This window comes from Panthera leo, chromosome C1, assembly GCF_018350215.1.
Source record: "Panthera leo isolate Ple1 chromosome C1, P.leo_Ple1_pat1.1, whole genome shotgun sequence".
Taxonomy (NCBI): Eukaryota; Metazoa; Chordata; class Mammalia; order Carnivora; family Felidae; genus Panthera; species Panthera leo.
This window is the reverse complement of record NC_056686.1, coordinates 138,444,585-138,463,514: the sequence shown is the minus strand read 5'-3', so window position 1 is coordinate 138,463,514 and position 18,930 is coordinate 138,444,585. Positions and strand designations below refer to the sequence as shown.

The 18,930-nt window shown below is 35.8% G+C and overlaps 1 protein-coding gene across 2 annotated transcripts in view; it reads right to left on the bottom strand.

The window, feature by feature from the left end:
- The window catches only part of MBD5 (methyl-CpG binding domain protein 5), a 159,776-nt gene that overhangs the window by 61,447 nt on the left and 79,399 nt on the right, over positions 1-18,930 (bottom strand). Inside the window, exons 3-4 of one of the 2 annotated variants that reach the window (XM_042948725.1) lie at positions 11,826-11,999; positions 731-1,404 (exon numbers count right to left, since the gene is read on the bottom strand). In XM_042948725.1, coding sequence (XP_042804659.1) covers positions 731-843 — 113 coding nt within the window. In that variant the 5' untranslated portion in view covers positions 844-1,404; positions 11,826-11,999. Of the gene's footprint in view, positions 1-730; positions 1,405-9,711; positions 9,814-11,825; positions 12,000-18,930 lie in introns of those variants that run through there. The other variant, XM_042948726.1, reaches the window with a different exon arrangement.

Genomic DNA, 18,930 nt, shown 5'->3' with positions numbered 1-18,930 from the left:
CTAATGAAACTAATATAATATTGTATATCAGTTAAGAAAACCCTGAAACTTCTTGGCAACAGTTCAGTTATTCCATTCAACTTGCTGTACACAAGATATATGCCACCAAAATTTTAAAAAGCAGGCATTTGCATTTTATTTGTATGATTTTAACTTGTGATATGAACAGCCATCTCCATCATGACTTTTTCTCTTTTACTGTTATATGCAATGGAATAGATTTAAAACTGCGCAGAAAAAATTAGGGAAATTATTTTTAGTTAATATCAGGAATTAAGAAGACTAATGATTGAAACTGTCTATAGATAAAAACACTCAACCTTATATCAGAAAAGCCAGCGGAAGCACGATGAAGGACAGAATAATACAGTCAAGAAATATTGGGTTTATTTCCAGTATTTTACATTTTCCTATGAATGTGGTAACGGTGCTTATATGTTTCTTTTAGAAATCTTCATATTTTTCCTTATCCTTGTTACAGAGATAAACAGAATGACACCTTATATAAACACAAGTAATGCATAAAAATTCTCTCTTGTAACCTAAGGCAATTTACATTGCAAAACAGTACAGAATAAAACGCTCAAATATTTCTAGCAGGAAGGTCATTTATTCAAATTTATGTGAGGTGCTGTCAGTGACAGTATTTTGTTCCTCAAAAGAACAGACTCTACCTCCTTAATTTGGGGATTGCAAACTTGGAGGTGACACGGATAATAACAAGGCTCACCTGACATAAAGCACTCCGTTTTGATCCACACGACGCTGCCAACCCACAGGAACTTGTATAGCTGGAAGACCTCCATCTTTGTCCCCTCCGTCACAGTCCTTGCCTCCATTCATTTTCTGTGTCTGCTTGGGACTTTCCAAAGATATCAGCAATAAGATGATATCCTTATATTACAGGGCATGATGGCCTTCAAAAATGGCCAGTGCAGCACAGTTTTTCCCAGACTGTACAAAATGCATTGGGAAGCTTCGGCTCAGTTTGGAACCAAGTCCTTGAAATCTGCCATTGTGGAAAAAATCAGTTTCCCATTATAATCTACATTAAATAACCAATATTTAATTCCTAAGGATGGTCTACATGGGTAAAAATGAGTGCTTCTGACTAAGGAAAATCATATTCACCAATGCTGGTACCTGTCTGAAGTGGGGGAGGGGAGGAGTGTAAAGTTTTTAGTTCAACATTTTGTCTTGAACCTTGATGTCAGACTAAAATAACCTCTATTGTCTAGAAACCGGTCTCATTTTTACAGTGTGAGTCGGTTAATATTTCCAGGTACTACCCGCCTTTAGAGGCCACATTCTTTAAACTTTCTCTTCATCTTCCAATCTGAATCCAAGATGTTGCAGGTTGGTTCATCTGATGTTTTCATGTCTTCAAAATTCCAATAATGTAGCCTGAAACATATGTAAATGTGTAAACTGTATATTTAATATTGAAAAACCGAGAAGCCGCACACTTTTAAAAATGGAATAAACTGCTACGTGTACCAAAACACTTTGATGTTCTCTGCCATGAACATCACATGTCAAATTCGTCTTTTCTTCTTCCAACTTGTTCCACTCACTCTAGTTAAATCAACTTGCTTGCTCTTCATCACATGTAACTTTCTAATTATTAAAGATAGACCCATAATCATGGCATATCACACACACACATAACCTCCTTCTTACTCACAAGAAAAATTTATCACCTCTTAGGTTCTGACAATTGGAAAGTTGTGTGTTAATCCAGTTACATTTTCTCACTCTTTAATTGTAAATATTCTTATGATTTACTTTTCTTTTCTAATCATTTTATTAGTCTGAAGAAGAAAATTTTTTTAAAGAAAAAAATTAAAAGGAAATCTACAGTACCTTTCCAAATATAAGAGATTTCCCCACCCCCAGCCCCCCGTTCTTGCATATAAGAGTGGGAGTTGCTTTATAGTTAAGATTTACAAATTCCCATCCATTACAGGGTACTCTGTTAATTCCTTTATTAAGTCACAAGGTGCTGCTTGGGGAAGACATACTGGCTTGAAACAATAGCAATAAGGGCTAGGGTGGAAAGCTTGTAAGAGGTCATCTTAAGGGATCTGTTAAATAAGAAAAGATGGCAAATAAATTTTTAGAAGATTTAGTACTTACTCCTAATGGAGAATGTGTTATTTCTTGTGGTATACAAGCCTTTCTATAATCAATTTAATATATAATGTGTGATTATACTGTGGGACTCATGAAACTTACTAAAAGATGAATGAAAATAATTATTCTAGTGTTATATAAGTGGGACTTGTGGCTTGTGATAAAAATTTCCAGTGACAGCATCACCCACAGGTTAAAAAAAATGCTGTGTCTCAGACAACTTAACTGAAAGTGAAGGTGTTATGCTCTGGAAAGGTCTGTATTAAAAGACTTAAGATTCATATGAAAATATTAAAATTACTTCAAAAAATTTAAATAAAAGGACTTATATTTTAGATGTTTAAAATATGTATGCATAACTTAATCAATGAATGAAACTGTAAATAGACACATAACTACTTTACTTACATTCCTAAAAAAACTTACATAATTAAGTTAGCTCTGGACATTTTTTGAGCTTTCTTCACAGGAGAATGCCTTATGCTAAAAGGCATCATGTATTCAGGCATAAGCTCTATTTGCAGCTTGGGCTGAGACAGAAAGTGTTGCAATGAAGCATATACTCATTTAGCTGAAAGTCACAAACCATGGGCATGGATGTGGTAAACATCATCAGGCAATGGGAAAAGTAGCAAAAATTTATTGGGAAAAATGTGGGGTATAAGGAAAAGTGCCAAGTAGTAGCATTCCCAATGGTGTCTCAAGCTAACTTGCATTGCTGGGGCCACTCCATTGTGTCTATGTTTCTCACAGAAATGACCTACTTGTCTCCCATCCACTGTACCTTTAACTATGACCCCTGTTGATCATTTATGAGTTTATTGACGTTTCATTCCACAGTTAGTCAACAGCTATTATGTACGAGGTGTTATGCTATGTGCTGCAGTACAACGATGGTGAGACCCTTCTTTATCCATAGTCCAGTATAATGTTTGGCACTAAAGAGATGTTCAGTGAGGAAGAATATAAAGGAAAGAGGGAGGAAGGATGAGAAAGAATGGAGAGAGCAAGGAAGGGTCAGTCCGGTCCAGTAGAGTTCCCAGTGCTAGTGGAAGATGGGAAAGAGGCATGAATTTTGTGCCATTCTGGACTCCCAGTTTTGGCAAATAGTGACAGACCCTGATTATTGAACCTGTTTTTTTTTTTTTTTTAACAGTCCTTTTTCATGCTCATTTTATTAATTTGCTTTTCCTAATGAAATCTCTTTAGTGGTTTGTGATCATTAGATTGAACTGGCTTTCATTCTCCCTACTTCTGTTTTTGAGCTTTGTGATCATTTGATGCCTATTTTCTTTCCTTTCTTCTTTCTTCTTCTTCTCCTCCTTCGCCTTCTTCTCCTTCTCCTTCTCCTCCTCCTTCTCCTTCTCCTTCTCTTTCTTCTTTGTTTGCCTGCTCTTGAATGCAACTCCAACTTCCCCAAGACTGGCTGGTTCACTCCATTAAGTAATTTGTGTATCCGCCAGATAATAACATTGGCTTGATTCCTGCCAAATATCTCTCTCATATTTCAGTAATGAAAAATAGAAATATCTGATGGCTGGGTTTTGCTTAGACCAGCAATTCTCAGAGCATGGTGCTGGGACAACCATTACTGTCAATAATGCCCAAGAACTTGTCAGAAATATAAATTCACAGGCCTGGCCCCAGACTTAATGAATTAGAAACCTTGGGGGCCCTTCTGTTCTTTAAGAAGCCTTCCAGGTGATTCTGATGCATGCTCAAGTTTGAGACCCACTGACTTAGACTAATGCCCCTGCCTCCCTTCCCAGGACATGGACGTTTTATTTATTTATTTATTTATTTATTTATTTATTTATTTATTTATTTATTTTTGAGGAGGGGATTGTTTTTATTTTTTATTTTTTATTATTTTTTTTAATATGAAATTTATTGTCAAATTGATTTCCATACAACACCCAGTGCTCATCCCAACAGGTGGCCTCCTCAATACCAATCACCCACTCCCCCCTCCCTCACACTCCCCATCAACCCTCAGTTTGTTCTCAGTTTTTAAGAGTCTCTTATGTTTTGGCTCTCTCCCTCTCTAACCTCTTTTTTTTTTTCCTTCCCCTCCCCCATGGTCTTCTGTTAAGTTTCTCAGGATCCACATAAGAGTGAAAACGTATGGTATCTGTCTTTCTCTGTATGACTTATTTCACTTAGCATAACACTCTCCAGTTCCATCCACGTTGCTACAAAAGGGGACATGGCCCTTTTATATCTCTACACTATGCAGGCAGCCAGCCCTCAACTTCCTTTTGTCCCTGGGGAAGAGGGGTGGGGGGATGGGGCAGCCATCCTTTTTTTGCTGATACTTCAGCCTTCTAGAAGCAGCTCAATTGCAAGGGCCTTAGGGAGTCCTCACAGAGTGGAGGTCGAGTATCTACATAGTTATCATTTATTTATCTGTAAGTGGCACCTATTTCCTCAACATTCATTTGTGAATTTGGAAAATTCGGAGATGTTTGAAGGTGAAAATTAAATTGGACTGTAATCTCAGTGTTGAATAACTACTGCAAACCTGAATGTACTTTCTTTTAATCGTTGTTTTTAGAAAATTTTAAAAGCACATGTTAAAAAAGAAATTATTATAACAATAAACCACTACTCCAAATTCACAATGTCAGCATTTTGTCAGTTTTGCTTATTTTTAAAAATAAAACTCCATTACAGATAGAGCTAAATACTATCTCCCTCCCCCACCCGTCTCTCTTTTTAGTCCTATTTCTTTCCCTTCCATCTTAAAGGCAACCACCATCATAAATCTGGTCCTCATTCTTATAGGCTTTGCTTTTATATGTTTATTCCCTGTATATGTATATGTAAACAATATTTGGTATTGGTATATGTGTTTCAAAATTTTTATATAAATACTATTACACATATATATCATTCTGCAACTTGCTTTTTAAAATTCAACACTGTTTGAGAGTTATCTCAGTTGAGATACATAGATCTGTCCCTGTTTCAGACATGTAGATCCAATTTGTTAATTTTTAACATCTGAATGGTATTCTATCATATTATTATAGAACTATTTATTTATTGGTGTATCAATCATATTAATGTTAGGCTGTAGAGTCTGCACAGTCTCAATTTTTCAGACACTGCCAAGTTGCTCTCCAAAGTTGTACTGAATCCAAGTTTTTTTCATGTTCTAAACATGTCTTTTTCCTTTAAATATTGGATCATGACCACTTTGTACTTTATTTTCATCCTGAGCATTTTACTATGGCATTAAATATTTTTCCAAAATATTATTTTTAATTGCTGGATAGTATTTTTAGGGATACACACACACAGACACACACACACACATATATAATTTATTCACTTCCCTCTTGTGAACATAGATTTTTTCCTAGACTTTAGCAACTACAAATAAATCTGAGATAAATATTTCAGCCTTTTTGGCATATTTACTGAGAATTCTTTGTTAAAATGGAATTGCCAAATTTTAAGACCCTTGATAAATTTCTTAAAGTGACAAAAGGGTAGTTTTGGGAAAGCATTTCAGGCCATGGTTCTCAAACTTTTGAAACCCTCTTGTATGTCCTCTTTTGCTAAATATTAAAATCTTCTCTTTGCCCCTAAGATTCTGATAACTTTATTTCCTAAAGAGATTCATCATAAAATATTTAGTCATGCTTTATTTTTATAGTTTATATCTAAAAACAATAGTTTCTCCTCTTTTCCAAATTTAACATTAAAAAAAACCCTGCATATCCACAACATTTTCCCTTCATCTCCCCCGAAGATTCCATTATGACCCACCTTGTTTATATGGCTTGGTTTAAGCCCAATAGACACAGGTTAAAGCAGAAAAGATATTGTGATATGAAAGGTACCTACATCTCACCAACACTCAGGATCAGGGATAGATCTTACACTTAGGACATAATTCAAATTTATTCCACAAACAATTCTAGCAACAACAATATAAAATTCAAAAAGTGGTGTGTGGGGGTGGGTGGGTTGTGGGTGTGTGTATATTCTGAGATCTACCACAATTCTACAGACATTTTAATTTTTCTACTTTCTTTAAATATGCAAATTAGTTTGGGAATTGGCTTTTAGTGAAATGAATTTTAGTGGCTTGATTTACTTCTTTGCATTGGCTTCTTTTGATCATTCAGAATTCAAATTAGATGTTACCTCCTCGAAGAGACTATACTGTAAGCCATAGGTAATCTCTCAAACTTTGTCAATTCACTGGTACCTCTCATCATCCATTTGTTTATCATTTATTTGTTTGTTTATTGGCTTTCTCTCCCCATAGACTGTAAACTTCCTCACAGCAGGGACCATGTCTCTCTAGGTCCTTCCTATATTCCTAGTTTCTGGTATAGTGCCTGGTCTGCAGTAGGAGCTTAAATACTTCCTGAAGACTGCATATTCAAATCAGTCAACATAATTTTATATTCTGATTTTTACCATGTAGGCTTATAAAAATTTAGCAACACATGCATCTAAAATGAAAGGTTTTTTTTTAAAGTTTATTTATTTATTTGAGAGAGACAGAGGCACTGTGAGTAGGGGAGGGGCAGAGAGAGAGAGAGAGAGAGAGAGAGAGAGAGAGAGAGAGAGAGAGAATCCCAAACAAGCTCTCAGCACAGAGCCCACTGTGGGGCTTGAACTCACAAAACTGTGAGATCATGACCTGAGCCAAAACCAAGAGTCAGACGCTTAACCGACTGAGCCACCCAGGTGCTCCTGAAAGAGAGGTTTTTAAAAGAAGCCAGTGGAAGCTAATGAGTGTGAATGTTGACAAAATATATAAAAGATGTTTTGCTCTAGATTTGTCCCTGATCTCATAATCTCTGATAATTTCTGTGTAGAAAGTATGATAGGGCTTCTAAGAAAATCAATAAAGTGACTTTATATTTTATTTGTAAAGTGCATCAGTTTTATTTATGAAGTGGTTTATATATACATTTTAATTGGATTAATAAAGAAACCATTAAAATAAATGAATCCAACAATTTAAAATTAAACTTATATTTCAGTAGGATGCTAATTAATACAACAGACCTTTTTTTCTTAATCTGCTTTACTGACATTCTTTTCAACCTAAGAATAAACTCACTAGTTTATGCAGTGTTAAATGTATATTTTAAAAGTTATACTCAAAGCACCATGAAGACTATCAGATTATGACATCATGAAAATAAGTAAGTAGGTATTCCTCATAAATCTTTCTGAATAACATCAAATGTTATAAATTCTTCTCAATAATGTCACACAAACTTTACTAATGGTAAAATAATAAATTGATTTTTTGAGTCATGTGATATCATGAGTAAATTCTATTAAAATGTTTATAATGACATCACACATTGATCTTGTGCCTTGTGAGGTTACTTGTATATATATAGTAGGATAGAATGAATACCAGATGAACTACTGATTTTTCAAGGTAAGACTACGTAAATTAGTTTACGTAAAATACTAATATTTTATAATTATATAAGTCTAAATCATTTATTTTTATATGCTATGATTATAAACTTAGCCCTTGAAATGTTTAGAGTGAAATAAGGAATCTATTCCATTCCAACATTTGCAAGTGAATGTCTCATGTTCTCCAATGAGACCAAGTCTCCCGTAGAAGCTACCTTTACACTTAAATTCCAAAACAATATGTACATACCACAACAGATACGATTGTATTAAACAATAACATCAGCATTAGAATTTTGGAGAGTAATGTCTGAGTGGCTACAACATTATTATCATTTGATTGGGTAATAAATGGATATACTCATAATCTTTCCATTATTATTAGTTAAATTATGCTTGTTAGAGCAACCCTAAATCACATTTCCCCTTTTCAATTATCTTTCACCCTCATATCAATTATTCAAACAGCTCCTTTACAGCACTTAGCCAGTCCTCCCATCCAACCTTCCCATCTGTTTCACCTTTCACCTATTTATTCAAGCTATGCATTTTTATTTATGAACACACTTATCTTGCAGTTACATCTTTTTTCATTTTTAAAAAACTGCTTCATAGATTATTCCTATTTCCACTCTGGTTATTATTGCCATTTGGTTCTTAATTTCATTTTGCAGCCACTTCTTCTAAAACATACTTCTCAAATGCATCCTATGTAAGGCTCTAACGGGTTCTGCTACCGAATGGGCTCTACTTACTTACCCCAAACTACCCTCAGTGCATTTACATTTGTTTTATACAGCTGTGTAGAGTACCATAAGCACATCTTTCCTGCCCTGATTACCAAAGCTCTCTAGTTTGAATGTCTTTGCCCTTTTAATGCAGAAGAGTATAAAAATTCACAATCTGTACATGAGGGATCATATTCACATAGGAAAGTTACATTTTTTCACAAACTTGGAAGGTACAGGGATAGGCTTCTCAGAGTGAGGCCAGTTCTCAGTCAAGGTAACAATGGCCTATGCCCATTTATGGTTAGGAGAATTATTTATACCAGGCCATTTCTTGCTGCCAACGATAGGCAACTTACACATACATCCTTGCCATAGAGAAGCCTTCAGAGAACTAAATGCTGAGTACAAATAGTAGACTGCAATTGGCCTCAAACACTCTGTAGCTCCTTTTACCAGAAGGTAGGATTTATTGTTCCACACTTTGAATCTGGGCTGGCCTTGTGACTTGCTTTGACCAATGGAATGTGATGGATATGCTACTATTCAAGTGCTGAGTCTAAAACTTGATAGGCCTTGCATCTTCCACTCTCGCTTCCTGGAATGCCATTGTCTCAGGACCAATCTGAGCCTGCCTGCTTGAGGATGAGCGTCCACATGGAGACAAAGAAGTCCAGCTGGTCCAGCCAGTCCAGCTGAGGGCCCAGTCATGTAAGTAAGTCTAGTCAAAACGATATGGAACATGGATGAGCTGGCCCCACAGAGCCCAACCTAGACTGCAAACCCACAAAATCATGATTATTTTTCAAATACCCCCAAATTATACTGGAAACAACCTGAAAGTCTAAAATAGGGTTTTATGTAAATTAATTACTGCTTTTAGAAGCTATGTAGCTCTATACTTTATTAGCTTGTGATCTTGGACAAGTTTTAACATTTCTTTCCTTATAAAAGAGAGATTATAGCCCTACAGAATTGTTCTGTGGATTAAAGTTAAAAGTTTTAAACCAGTGCCTAGCATGTGGCAAATATGTGAGTTGTTGCTATTTATGCATAGCTATTAAAATCATGTTATGGAAAATTTAATAGCACTGGAAAAGATACATGATATTGTCAGGTGAAAAAAACATACTACAAAGTTGCATGTAGAATTATAAATCTTGGGGAGCCTGGGTGGCTCAGTCAGTTAAGTGTCTGACTTCAGCTCAGATCATGATCTCATGATTCATGGGTTCAAGCCCCACATTGGGCTCTGGGCTGAAAGCTCAGAGCCTGGAGCCTGCTTCAGATTCTATGTCTCCCTCTCTCTATGTATCCCTCACCCACTTGTGCTCTGTCTGTCTCTCTCTCAAAAATAAACATGAAAAAAAATTTAAAAAAAAAGAATCATAAATCTTCATTTACAAAAATGCTACTACATATGTAGATGCAAGAATACAGAAACACTAACCTCTCAGTGGTTGTCTCTGGGTAGCAGGAATATGAATGATTTTTATTTTCTTCATTGTTTTTCTGTATTTTCAAAGTTTTCCAGAATAAAAATCTATTGACTTTGCAATCAAGAAAAATATTATTTCCAAAAAACTAAATATTATATCCATAGAACAGCCAATTAATGTTTTCCTAATCCTTAAAAGCACTAGGAATACTTTTTTATTGGAAATAGTCACAAGCTTTGTAGCTGGTATTATGCTATTATTTCTTTTTCTGTTTTAGCCAAGTGAAAAAGATACAAAATACTGCATTAACTTGGATGCTCTAAATACTAGAAATGAAAATTAAGACCATCCCTTTGACTGGTTCTGAAATGCTTCAGAGTGTCACTCTTACTTTTCTGCTTGGAATACGTCTCCCATCCCTACATTCTTGTTCTTCATCAAACCAACTTCTGTTTATCTCAGTTTAAATGTCACTTTCTCAAAGAGGTCTTCCCTGGTTTCTCCAGTCATTAGGTTTTCCAACTCTAACTTGGGTTCCCCTTTAATTCTTCCTTATAATATCTAGTAATTCACATGTATTACTACACATAACTGAGCTTTCATTTCACCCTTGTCATTCTACCTGCCTGCAAAGAAAGAGCAAATTGAGACAGTTAACTTCAAGTTAAAGCCTCCTTTTGTGCCTTTAAAAATATTTAAGGAAGTAGAAATTGAGGGTCTATATACATATGTAGAAAATGCTTACTATGCATTTTAAAAGCTCTCTTAAAAGCCAAAAAGTGCACAATCACCAGCTCATATTCTGTAAAAAAGAATTAGAGAACTGTTTTAAGTATAGTAATAGGTTACACCAGAACATCTATAAACTAATTGATAAAGTCACTATATTGCTGAGGGAAAAATTATCTATGATTTATTTCTGTATATTAGTCACCAGCAGAGTTTGCTATTTTTGCTTTTCTATAGAATAGTGAAGTTTCTCATAGAGGATATTTTTAAAAAATACTTGTCTACATTTACATAGTCTATTTTACAGCAAATTTGAGGAGTAACTTTCACATCTTATCTGTACGTTACTGGTATTTTGGCTACTCAAGGAACAGCTCAATATACATATAGGTCAAATCATTTTTGAGAAATGATGTACATCAATATTGGTTTTTCCCCAAACTGTACTAGGAATGAAACAATTACGAACTATACTCATTTGGGGTTGTATAACATTTAAATAACTAATATTTATATACTCTTTTAGTCTTTTATATACTCTTTTACTTACTTACTTATTCTTTACTATACTCTTCAATTCACCTGGCAACAGACGCCAAGTTCGTACTTGGAGCAATCAGTTCTGTAGAGAGGTAACGGTGACCCCTAGTAACCTTGAAAATAAGTTCACTCAAGGTGGAAACAGGAAGACTTGTCAGCCATTGTAGAAACCTATCTAAAGACACTGTCTCTAAATATGTGTAAGTATCTAGGAACACTCTGGTCCAGTCAACACGTCCAATAAATGTAATTAAATGTAAAAGAGAAGTATAGTCTAATTAATTGTTCCATAAGGTCTCTAAAAAAGCAAGAAGAGGAATATCGTCTGTACATGGATTCAAAAAATAAGAGTCCAAGATACACAATCTCTAAGTCCCATGAAATAAGCGACCTTTTACTGTGTTTATGCAGCTCACATATCAGGAATAAAATGAGTAAGTAAGTAGTAATACCTGCAGATGTTCAATGGTGTCATATGAAAAGTATCTCAAGGAGACTCCATTTAGCATTTTACTGCTCACTGGAATGCTGAGGGAGGCAGAGAAAATGTAGCAGCCGAAGAAAACTTATGCACACAGTACTCAGGTTGGAGTGGAAAGGAGTTTTAGTATCATAACACCAAGCATAGAGTATCTTAGAGAACATGCTGAAGAAAAGCAAAACCTATAGAAAATAACATCTCCTATTTAACAAAGAGTTAAGCAAAATATAAGACCAAGTTACAAACAGGAGGACTCTGGGCCAAGTCCTATCTGCGGAAGTGTTTGGCATGTACACAGTTTGAGAATAATGATGAATTAGTTGACAATATTTAAATGAAAGGATATTGCATGAACATTTGCATTTCCTGCTTTACCTGAGAGACTGGATGATGTGGTAATACTAGGTCAACATTCCTGCCTTGCAACAATTATCTGGAACGGAGCAGTGACTGCTCCTTCAGAAAGGACTTGGCTCTCCAGTTCAGTGCAGTGGCTTCCTGCTTCATTCCCACCAGCCTGGCCTCTGTAGGCACTTGGGTTTCCAATCTCTGGAATAGAAAGGACCTTGAGATAAGGCTTGAAAGACTCACTATAGTCCTTGACAAGGAGTACAATTTATTTGTTTCTTAATGACCACTTAACCTATAATTCGTAGTGTCTTCACAAGGGTGGAGGATGAACACTCAGTGGATCATCATACATTATTAGTTTGTGAAGGAGTTCTAGTAAGCTAGCTAAAACCAAGAGCAGATAGCGAACTTTCTTAATAAAATTGAGTTGACCCTGCAACTGTGGTGATTTTTGAGTTAGAGGAGGTAGAGGGTACACAGAATTCTCACCCAACTTCAATCTTCTATCTTCCATTCTTTCTTAGCCCCATCGTCAGTAATACCACAAATTAGCATTATCTCAAGAACTCATCTTGGGATCAAAGAATCATGGAACCAAATTGTACATTACCATTACTGAGTTATAAAATGCTGCTCTCCTCCCCCTCGCTTTTAATATTGTTTCCTTTCAGCCAATAAGGGAAAAGATTACTTATAAGGACTTTCGAAAGTGTACTTGAGACCTTGTTAACCCTCATCCTATTTTCTCTGAGACATCAAGGAGACACTGACAAGGTTCTTTCTCAGTCAGAGCAAAGTAATCCTTGGGACAGTGTAAACTCATTTGTTCTCTTTCCATAGCTAATGAACAACCTTCTGATTATTTGTTGGATTTCATAGGTGATTTGATATCATTAAGTTCATAACTTGGATATCAGGTACAAGTATTTCAGTCAATGAAAGCAAATAAACAAATGGGTTATGTTTGGCTTATAAATTAATTTCTTGTAAATACAGATGATCTGCGTCAAACCCTAGAGGCCCATCACCCTTGAGAGCAATGGAAAATAAATTTTTTCTTCTTTTCTTTTCTTTTCTTTTCTTTCTTTTTTAAAGTAATTTCTTTGCCCAATACAGGGCTTGAACTTGTGACTCTGAGATCAAGAGTTGCACGTCTACTGACTGAACCAGCCAGATGCTCCTCAACATTTTCTTTTAATTGGAAGAGTAAGGACCACATCCTGGACCAGCCAACTTGCTCTTTTTTTCTTTTTGGTTTAGGGCCAAAGCAGGACAGGGGGATGTGTAGGACAGGGTGTACAGCATGCTTGAGTATTGCTATTTCTCAGAAAGCAGCCAGGAGAGACAAAGGAGCAATTAAGGTATGCAGAACAAAGATTAAATAACAATGTCTCTATAATCTTGATATATTAAAGGTACTCCAAGTATTGGACTTAGTGTTTTAAGCATTTACTAGCCATCCCCTACATGTGGAGCACAATAATGGATACTAAGAAACTGGACATAAAGAGAATACAAGCCCCATCTCAAGAAGCTATGCCTTGGAGGTGGAGGGTAGGGAGCTGTGCAATCCGATAAACAGGTAATTATAAAACTGACTGACACTGGCTACAATAGGGCTAAATATGTAGTGCTAAAGGAGTACAAAGAAAGAGCTAGTCTAGTTCTCAGGGATCAGAGAAAGGGGGATGCTGGATACATTTAAGGATGCATTGAAATTAGACAGACAAAGAAAGGTTAGTAGGAGACGTGAAATTTCACCTAATCCATGCTTAGCTGGTAAGCAAGCATAAAGGTCTCATTTTGTCAGACCTTTTAACCTTGAGATGGTATAAGGGATGAAGCATTAATGAATATTTTCCACAGGAAGATCTGGATGTCTGCCTCATGCCTGAAATAGAAAATGGTGACCTGACATCCAGATAAGCAAAGAAGAAATACTATCAAAAGACGATGATTCACTTCACTAAGAAAGTATTATTAGATGTGAATGCATTGGAAGCAGAAGCTAAAAGGAGCAAGATATGGATGAGGGAGTCTTAGCCTATAGATAGAGTAGTTCAAAACTGTTTGGAAGTATATCCATTAAAAAAAGAAGTTCCTAACTGATGAAAATAAGATGGTTATTGTTCTAAAGTTATTTTAGACAAATGTATAAATAATATTAGCTGACTTCCTACCATCTTCTGGGAACAGCACTGAGCATTTTATACATACATCTATTAACTAACTTAATACTTGTCACTGTCCTATAAATAAAGAGTATTGTTTTTTCTTTTCTAGAGTTAAGGAAATGGAGACAAGATAAATTAAACAACTTTACCTTCTCTTTTCCTCTCTGGTAATTTATATCCGCCTTTCCTATTTTATTGTTTTTCTCCTTAGTGTTTATCACTAACATACTGTATATACTATTTACCCTATATTTCCTCTGATAAAGAACATAAGCTCTGTGGGCACATGGACATATTAGTCATCATAACAGATAAAATTCCCTAGAATTTTTTGCTTTAGGTTCAATAGCTCCTTGAAGGCTAGGTGGATCACAACTTTTCATTTCTCATAGCACAAAGTACAGAACCTTACACATGAGCATAATCAGTAGGCATATACGGAGCCCCTGTCACGCTTAGCACTGCATGTGTCACTGTAAGATAGGGAAGGACAAAATACCATCAGTGTTCTCAGAGAACTTAACACCTAGACACAGAAATAGGTAGAAGCATGAGGCATGCCTAGGGCGTTCCTCACCTACGTTGTACCTAGGGAAGCCTCACATTCAGGTCCAATGTGAGTAATTTCATTACTTCTCTTCTTCAACTACCTAACGATGTCTAAAAGCGCTTATCCACCACTCCTCCCAAGACACCCTAGTTAGTCTGTGGCATTAACCTTTTGTGGAAATGCCAGAACTATTCACAACTCTATGCCTATGCACATGTTGTTCCCTGGACATAGAAAGATTTCCTTCCACGTTCTTAAAGCAAGCAACCTTGTGCTCTTTAAACTCTCCGGTCAATTCTTCCATGAATCCCTCTTTAGACTCCTTCTCAGAGTTACTCATTCATTGCTCTCTCATTCTACAGTGCTGCTTACACATATGTAACAGCACTTAATACACTCTGTTTTATGTACACACATTCCTTGCTTTATATACCCTGTTTTTGAGGTTGCCAAACACATTACCAGGTACATGATATGCAAACAGTGTACTCTAAGTTGAATTATTTGTTTTTCTCACCTTTCAAAATGCTAGAGAATGTTTTAAATCCCCTAAAATATAATCATAAAATAAAAAAGTTCTTGTTAGGAATATGTTAAAACCACCCAGTGATATATGAAGGTGGCTAACTGCAGATGAGTATTCAACCAAAATCAAATGGAGGCTGTATAGAATCTACTTTTCTTATTCTATTATCAGTACAATTTCTAAATGCAGGGGCTGTCTACAGTGCCTAGAGGAGTGCACGGTACACAGAGAATTACTTGTGAGTAAGTGAATGAGTGCTTGTACGCAAACAGAATGCCATAGCATAAACTAAATGTGCTGTAGAAATTCAGAGATGAGGTAACAAATAATAGAAAGAACAGTGAGGTAAGAGGAGGTTTAGAATCTGAAATTTTCTGGCTGTATAACTTTAGTAAGACAATTAACCTGAGCTTTAATTTTTTAATTTGTAAAAATTAATGGGCTGAACTAGATCAGTATTTTTCAAATTATTTTTGGTGTAGATTTCTTTTGTCTAAGGAAATCTAAATGGAATCTCCATTACATATTACATATGTATAATCTCCATTGCTTACTGGTAATAATTCATTATATATATAATATGTATAATCTCCAATGCTTGCTGGTAATAATTCATTTTATAAGACCAAATGATAACATTACTTATTAAAATTCATCAATAAAAATAAGGGACTACTTTGATTAATAGAAAGTATGAAATCAAGAGATATGGGTGACAGTTGCAATTTTAAATCATCTTCAAAGGAGTCATTTCTGTACTTTGTTCTGGCTTTATAATATTAACACAGTTCTGATTACCACAGAAAAGCTATTGCTAAAGGCAACTTTTTTTTTTTTTTTTAATAGTGAATTTGGTTTCAGCAACATTAAGGTCTCTGCAATTAAAATGGTCAAGAAGCTTGAAGGGAGAGTAAAGAAATCTTTTTTCCACGGACTTCAACCTGTATTACAAAGCTGTAATCATCAAGACAGTATGGTACTGGCACAAAAACAGACACTCAGATCAATGGAACAGAACAGAGAACCCAGAAATGGACCCACAAACATATGGCCAACTAGTCTTTGACAAAGCAGGAAAGAATATCCAATGGAATAAAGACAGTCTCTTCAGCAAGTGGTGCTGGGAAAACTGGACAGTGACATGCAGAAGAATGAACCTGGATCACTTTCTTACACCATACACAAAAATAAACTCAAAATGGATGAAAGACCTCAATGTAAGACAGAAAGCCATCAAAATCCTCGAGGAGAAAGCAGGCAAAAAACTCTTTGATCTTGGGCACAGCAAATTCTTACTCAACACATCTCCGGAGGCAAGGGAAACAAAAGCAAAAATGAACTATGGGGACCTCATCAAAATAAAAAGCATCTGCACAGCGAAGGAAACAATCAGGAAAACTAAAAGGCAACCGACGGAATGGAAGAAGATATTTGCAAATGACATACCAGATAACGGGTTAGTATCCAAAATCCATAAGAACTTAGCAAACTCAACACCCAAAAGACAAATAATCCAGTGAGGAAATGGCAAAAGACATGAATAGACATTTCTCCAAGGAAGACATCCAGATGGCCAACCGACACATGAAAAAATGCTCAACATCACTCATCATCAGGGAAATACAAATCAAAACCATAATAAAATACTACCTAACACCTGTCAGAATGGCTAACATTAACAACTCAAGCAACTATAGATGTTGGTGAGGATGTGGAGAAAGGGGATCTCTCTTGCACTGCTGGTGGGAATGCAAACTGGTGCAGTCACTCTGGAAAACAGTATGGAGGTTCCTCAAAAAATTAAAAATAGAACTACCCTATGACCCAGCAATTGCACTACTAGGTATTTATCTAAGGGATACATGTATGCTGTTTCAAAAGGACACAGGCACCCCAATGTTTATAGCAGCACTATCAATAGTAGCCAAAGTATGGAAAGAGCCCAAATGTACATCAACAGATGAATGGATAAAGAAGATGTGGTGTGTGTGTGTGTGTGTGTGTGTGTATACATATATATATATATATATATGTATACACACACACACATATATATGTATACATATACATATATGTATACACACACACACACAATGGAGTATTACTTGGCAATCAAAAAGAATGAAATCTTTTTGCCATTTGCAACTACATGGACAGAACTAGAGGGTATTATGCTAAGTGAAATTAGTCAGTCAGAGAAAGACAAATATCATATGACTTCACTAATATGAAGACTTTAAGACACAGAACAGATGAACACAAGGGAAGGGAAGCAAAAGTAATATAATATAAAAACAGGGAGGGGGACAAAACATAAGAGACTCTTAAATATGGAGAACAAATAGAGGGTTACTGGAAGGGTTGTGGGAGGGGGGATGGACTAAATGGGTAAGGGGCATTAAGAAATATACTCCTGAAATCATTGTTGCACTAAATGCTAACTAACTTGGATGTAAATTAAAAAAATAAATTAAATAAAATGGTAAAAAAAAGTCTTGTTTCCAAAATTGAAACACTATATCTAATCATTATTCATGTTTCTGGCCATGAATGTAAAATATAGGCAAGAAATATCCAAAACTAAAATTAAGCAAGAAAACTTGCTTGCTTTAATACAATATTATCATATTAATCTGCCATCGTAAAACTGTTAAGGAATGATAAGGATACATGGTGGGAAGATACCCCTATGTTGTGTTTGCATTTTTTCAATGAAGCATACATATGCTGCAGCAGTGCTCTTGTTTGTATAACTTGATTTGGATAAAAAATAGTGAACTCAAGTTTTTAAAAAGCCCAGCTAAAAGCTTAAAAATAAAAATGCATACCCATAAGAAGTTCAAAATGCACATGAATATTGGTAGCAAAGCTTTAGTCAGCAGTGCATAAAAATATAAACTAGTTGGGGCACCTGGGTGGCTCAGTTGGTTGAGCCTCGGACTTTGGCTCAGGTCATGATCTCACAGTTTGTGAGTTCGAGCCCCGCTTTGAGCTCTGTGCTGACAGCTTGGAGCCTGAAACCTGCTTCAGATTCTCTGTCTCCCTGTTTCTCCCTCTCTCTCTCTCTCTCTGGCCCTCCCTTGCTTGCACTCTCTCTCAAAATAAATAAACATTTAAAAAATATATACAAACTAGTGTCATGGTTTACTTTTATTTCATGATATGTTTATGTGTTTGTTTCAGGATGTGTTTCCAATGTGGTATAATGCATTGAATGTGCATCTTAAGTTTTTTTTACAGTGTTAATATATTTTTAACATTTAATTTGTGTCCCCCATAAGGAAACCTTTGAAGAATCTCTTCTGAGTTGGATGCTCTTCTGGTCCAGCCAATTCTATCATTTCTACCTAATCTAGAAAAGCAAGAGAGACTTCATAAAGATGACTTCAATTTTTTCAACTCAATCTTACATATGTTTACTGAGATTAAGACACCCACTGGGGTGCCTGGGTGGCTCAGTCAGTTGAGCGATGGACTCTTGATTTTCACTCAGGTCATGATCTCACAGTTCATGGATTCCTGACCCTGAGACAGGCTCCACATTGATGGTGTGGAGCCTGCTTGGGATTCTGTCTCCCTCTTTCTCTACTCCTCTCCTGCTTGTGCACACGTGCGCACTCTCTCTCTCAAAAATAAATAAATAAACATTAAAGAAAAAAAAAAAGACACCAATGGAACAGGGAAAAGCCTGATCAGATTGAAAGTGTAAAGTTGTGTTAAGAAGTTTCATGAATATAACTTTAAAAAACGTGTCCATCTTCCTAGCATAGGGTGAATCTCTATGTACATAAGCTCAAAAAAGTTTTCATATCATAAATCTGTGACATTTCTAGCATAAGCGTTGCTGGTCTATAGGTATCTTAACTCATAAATGCAATC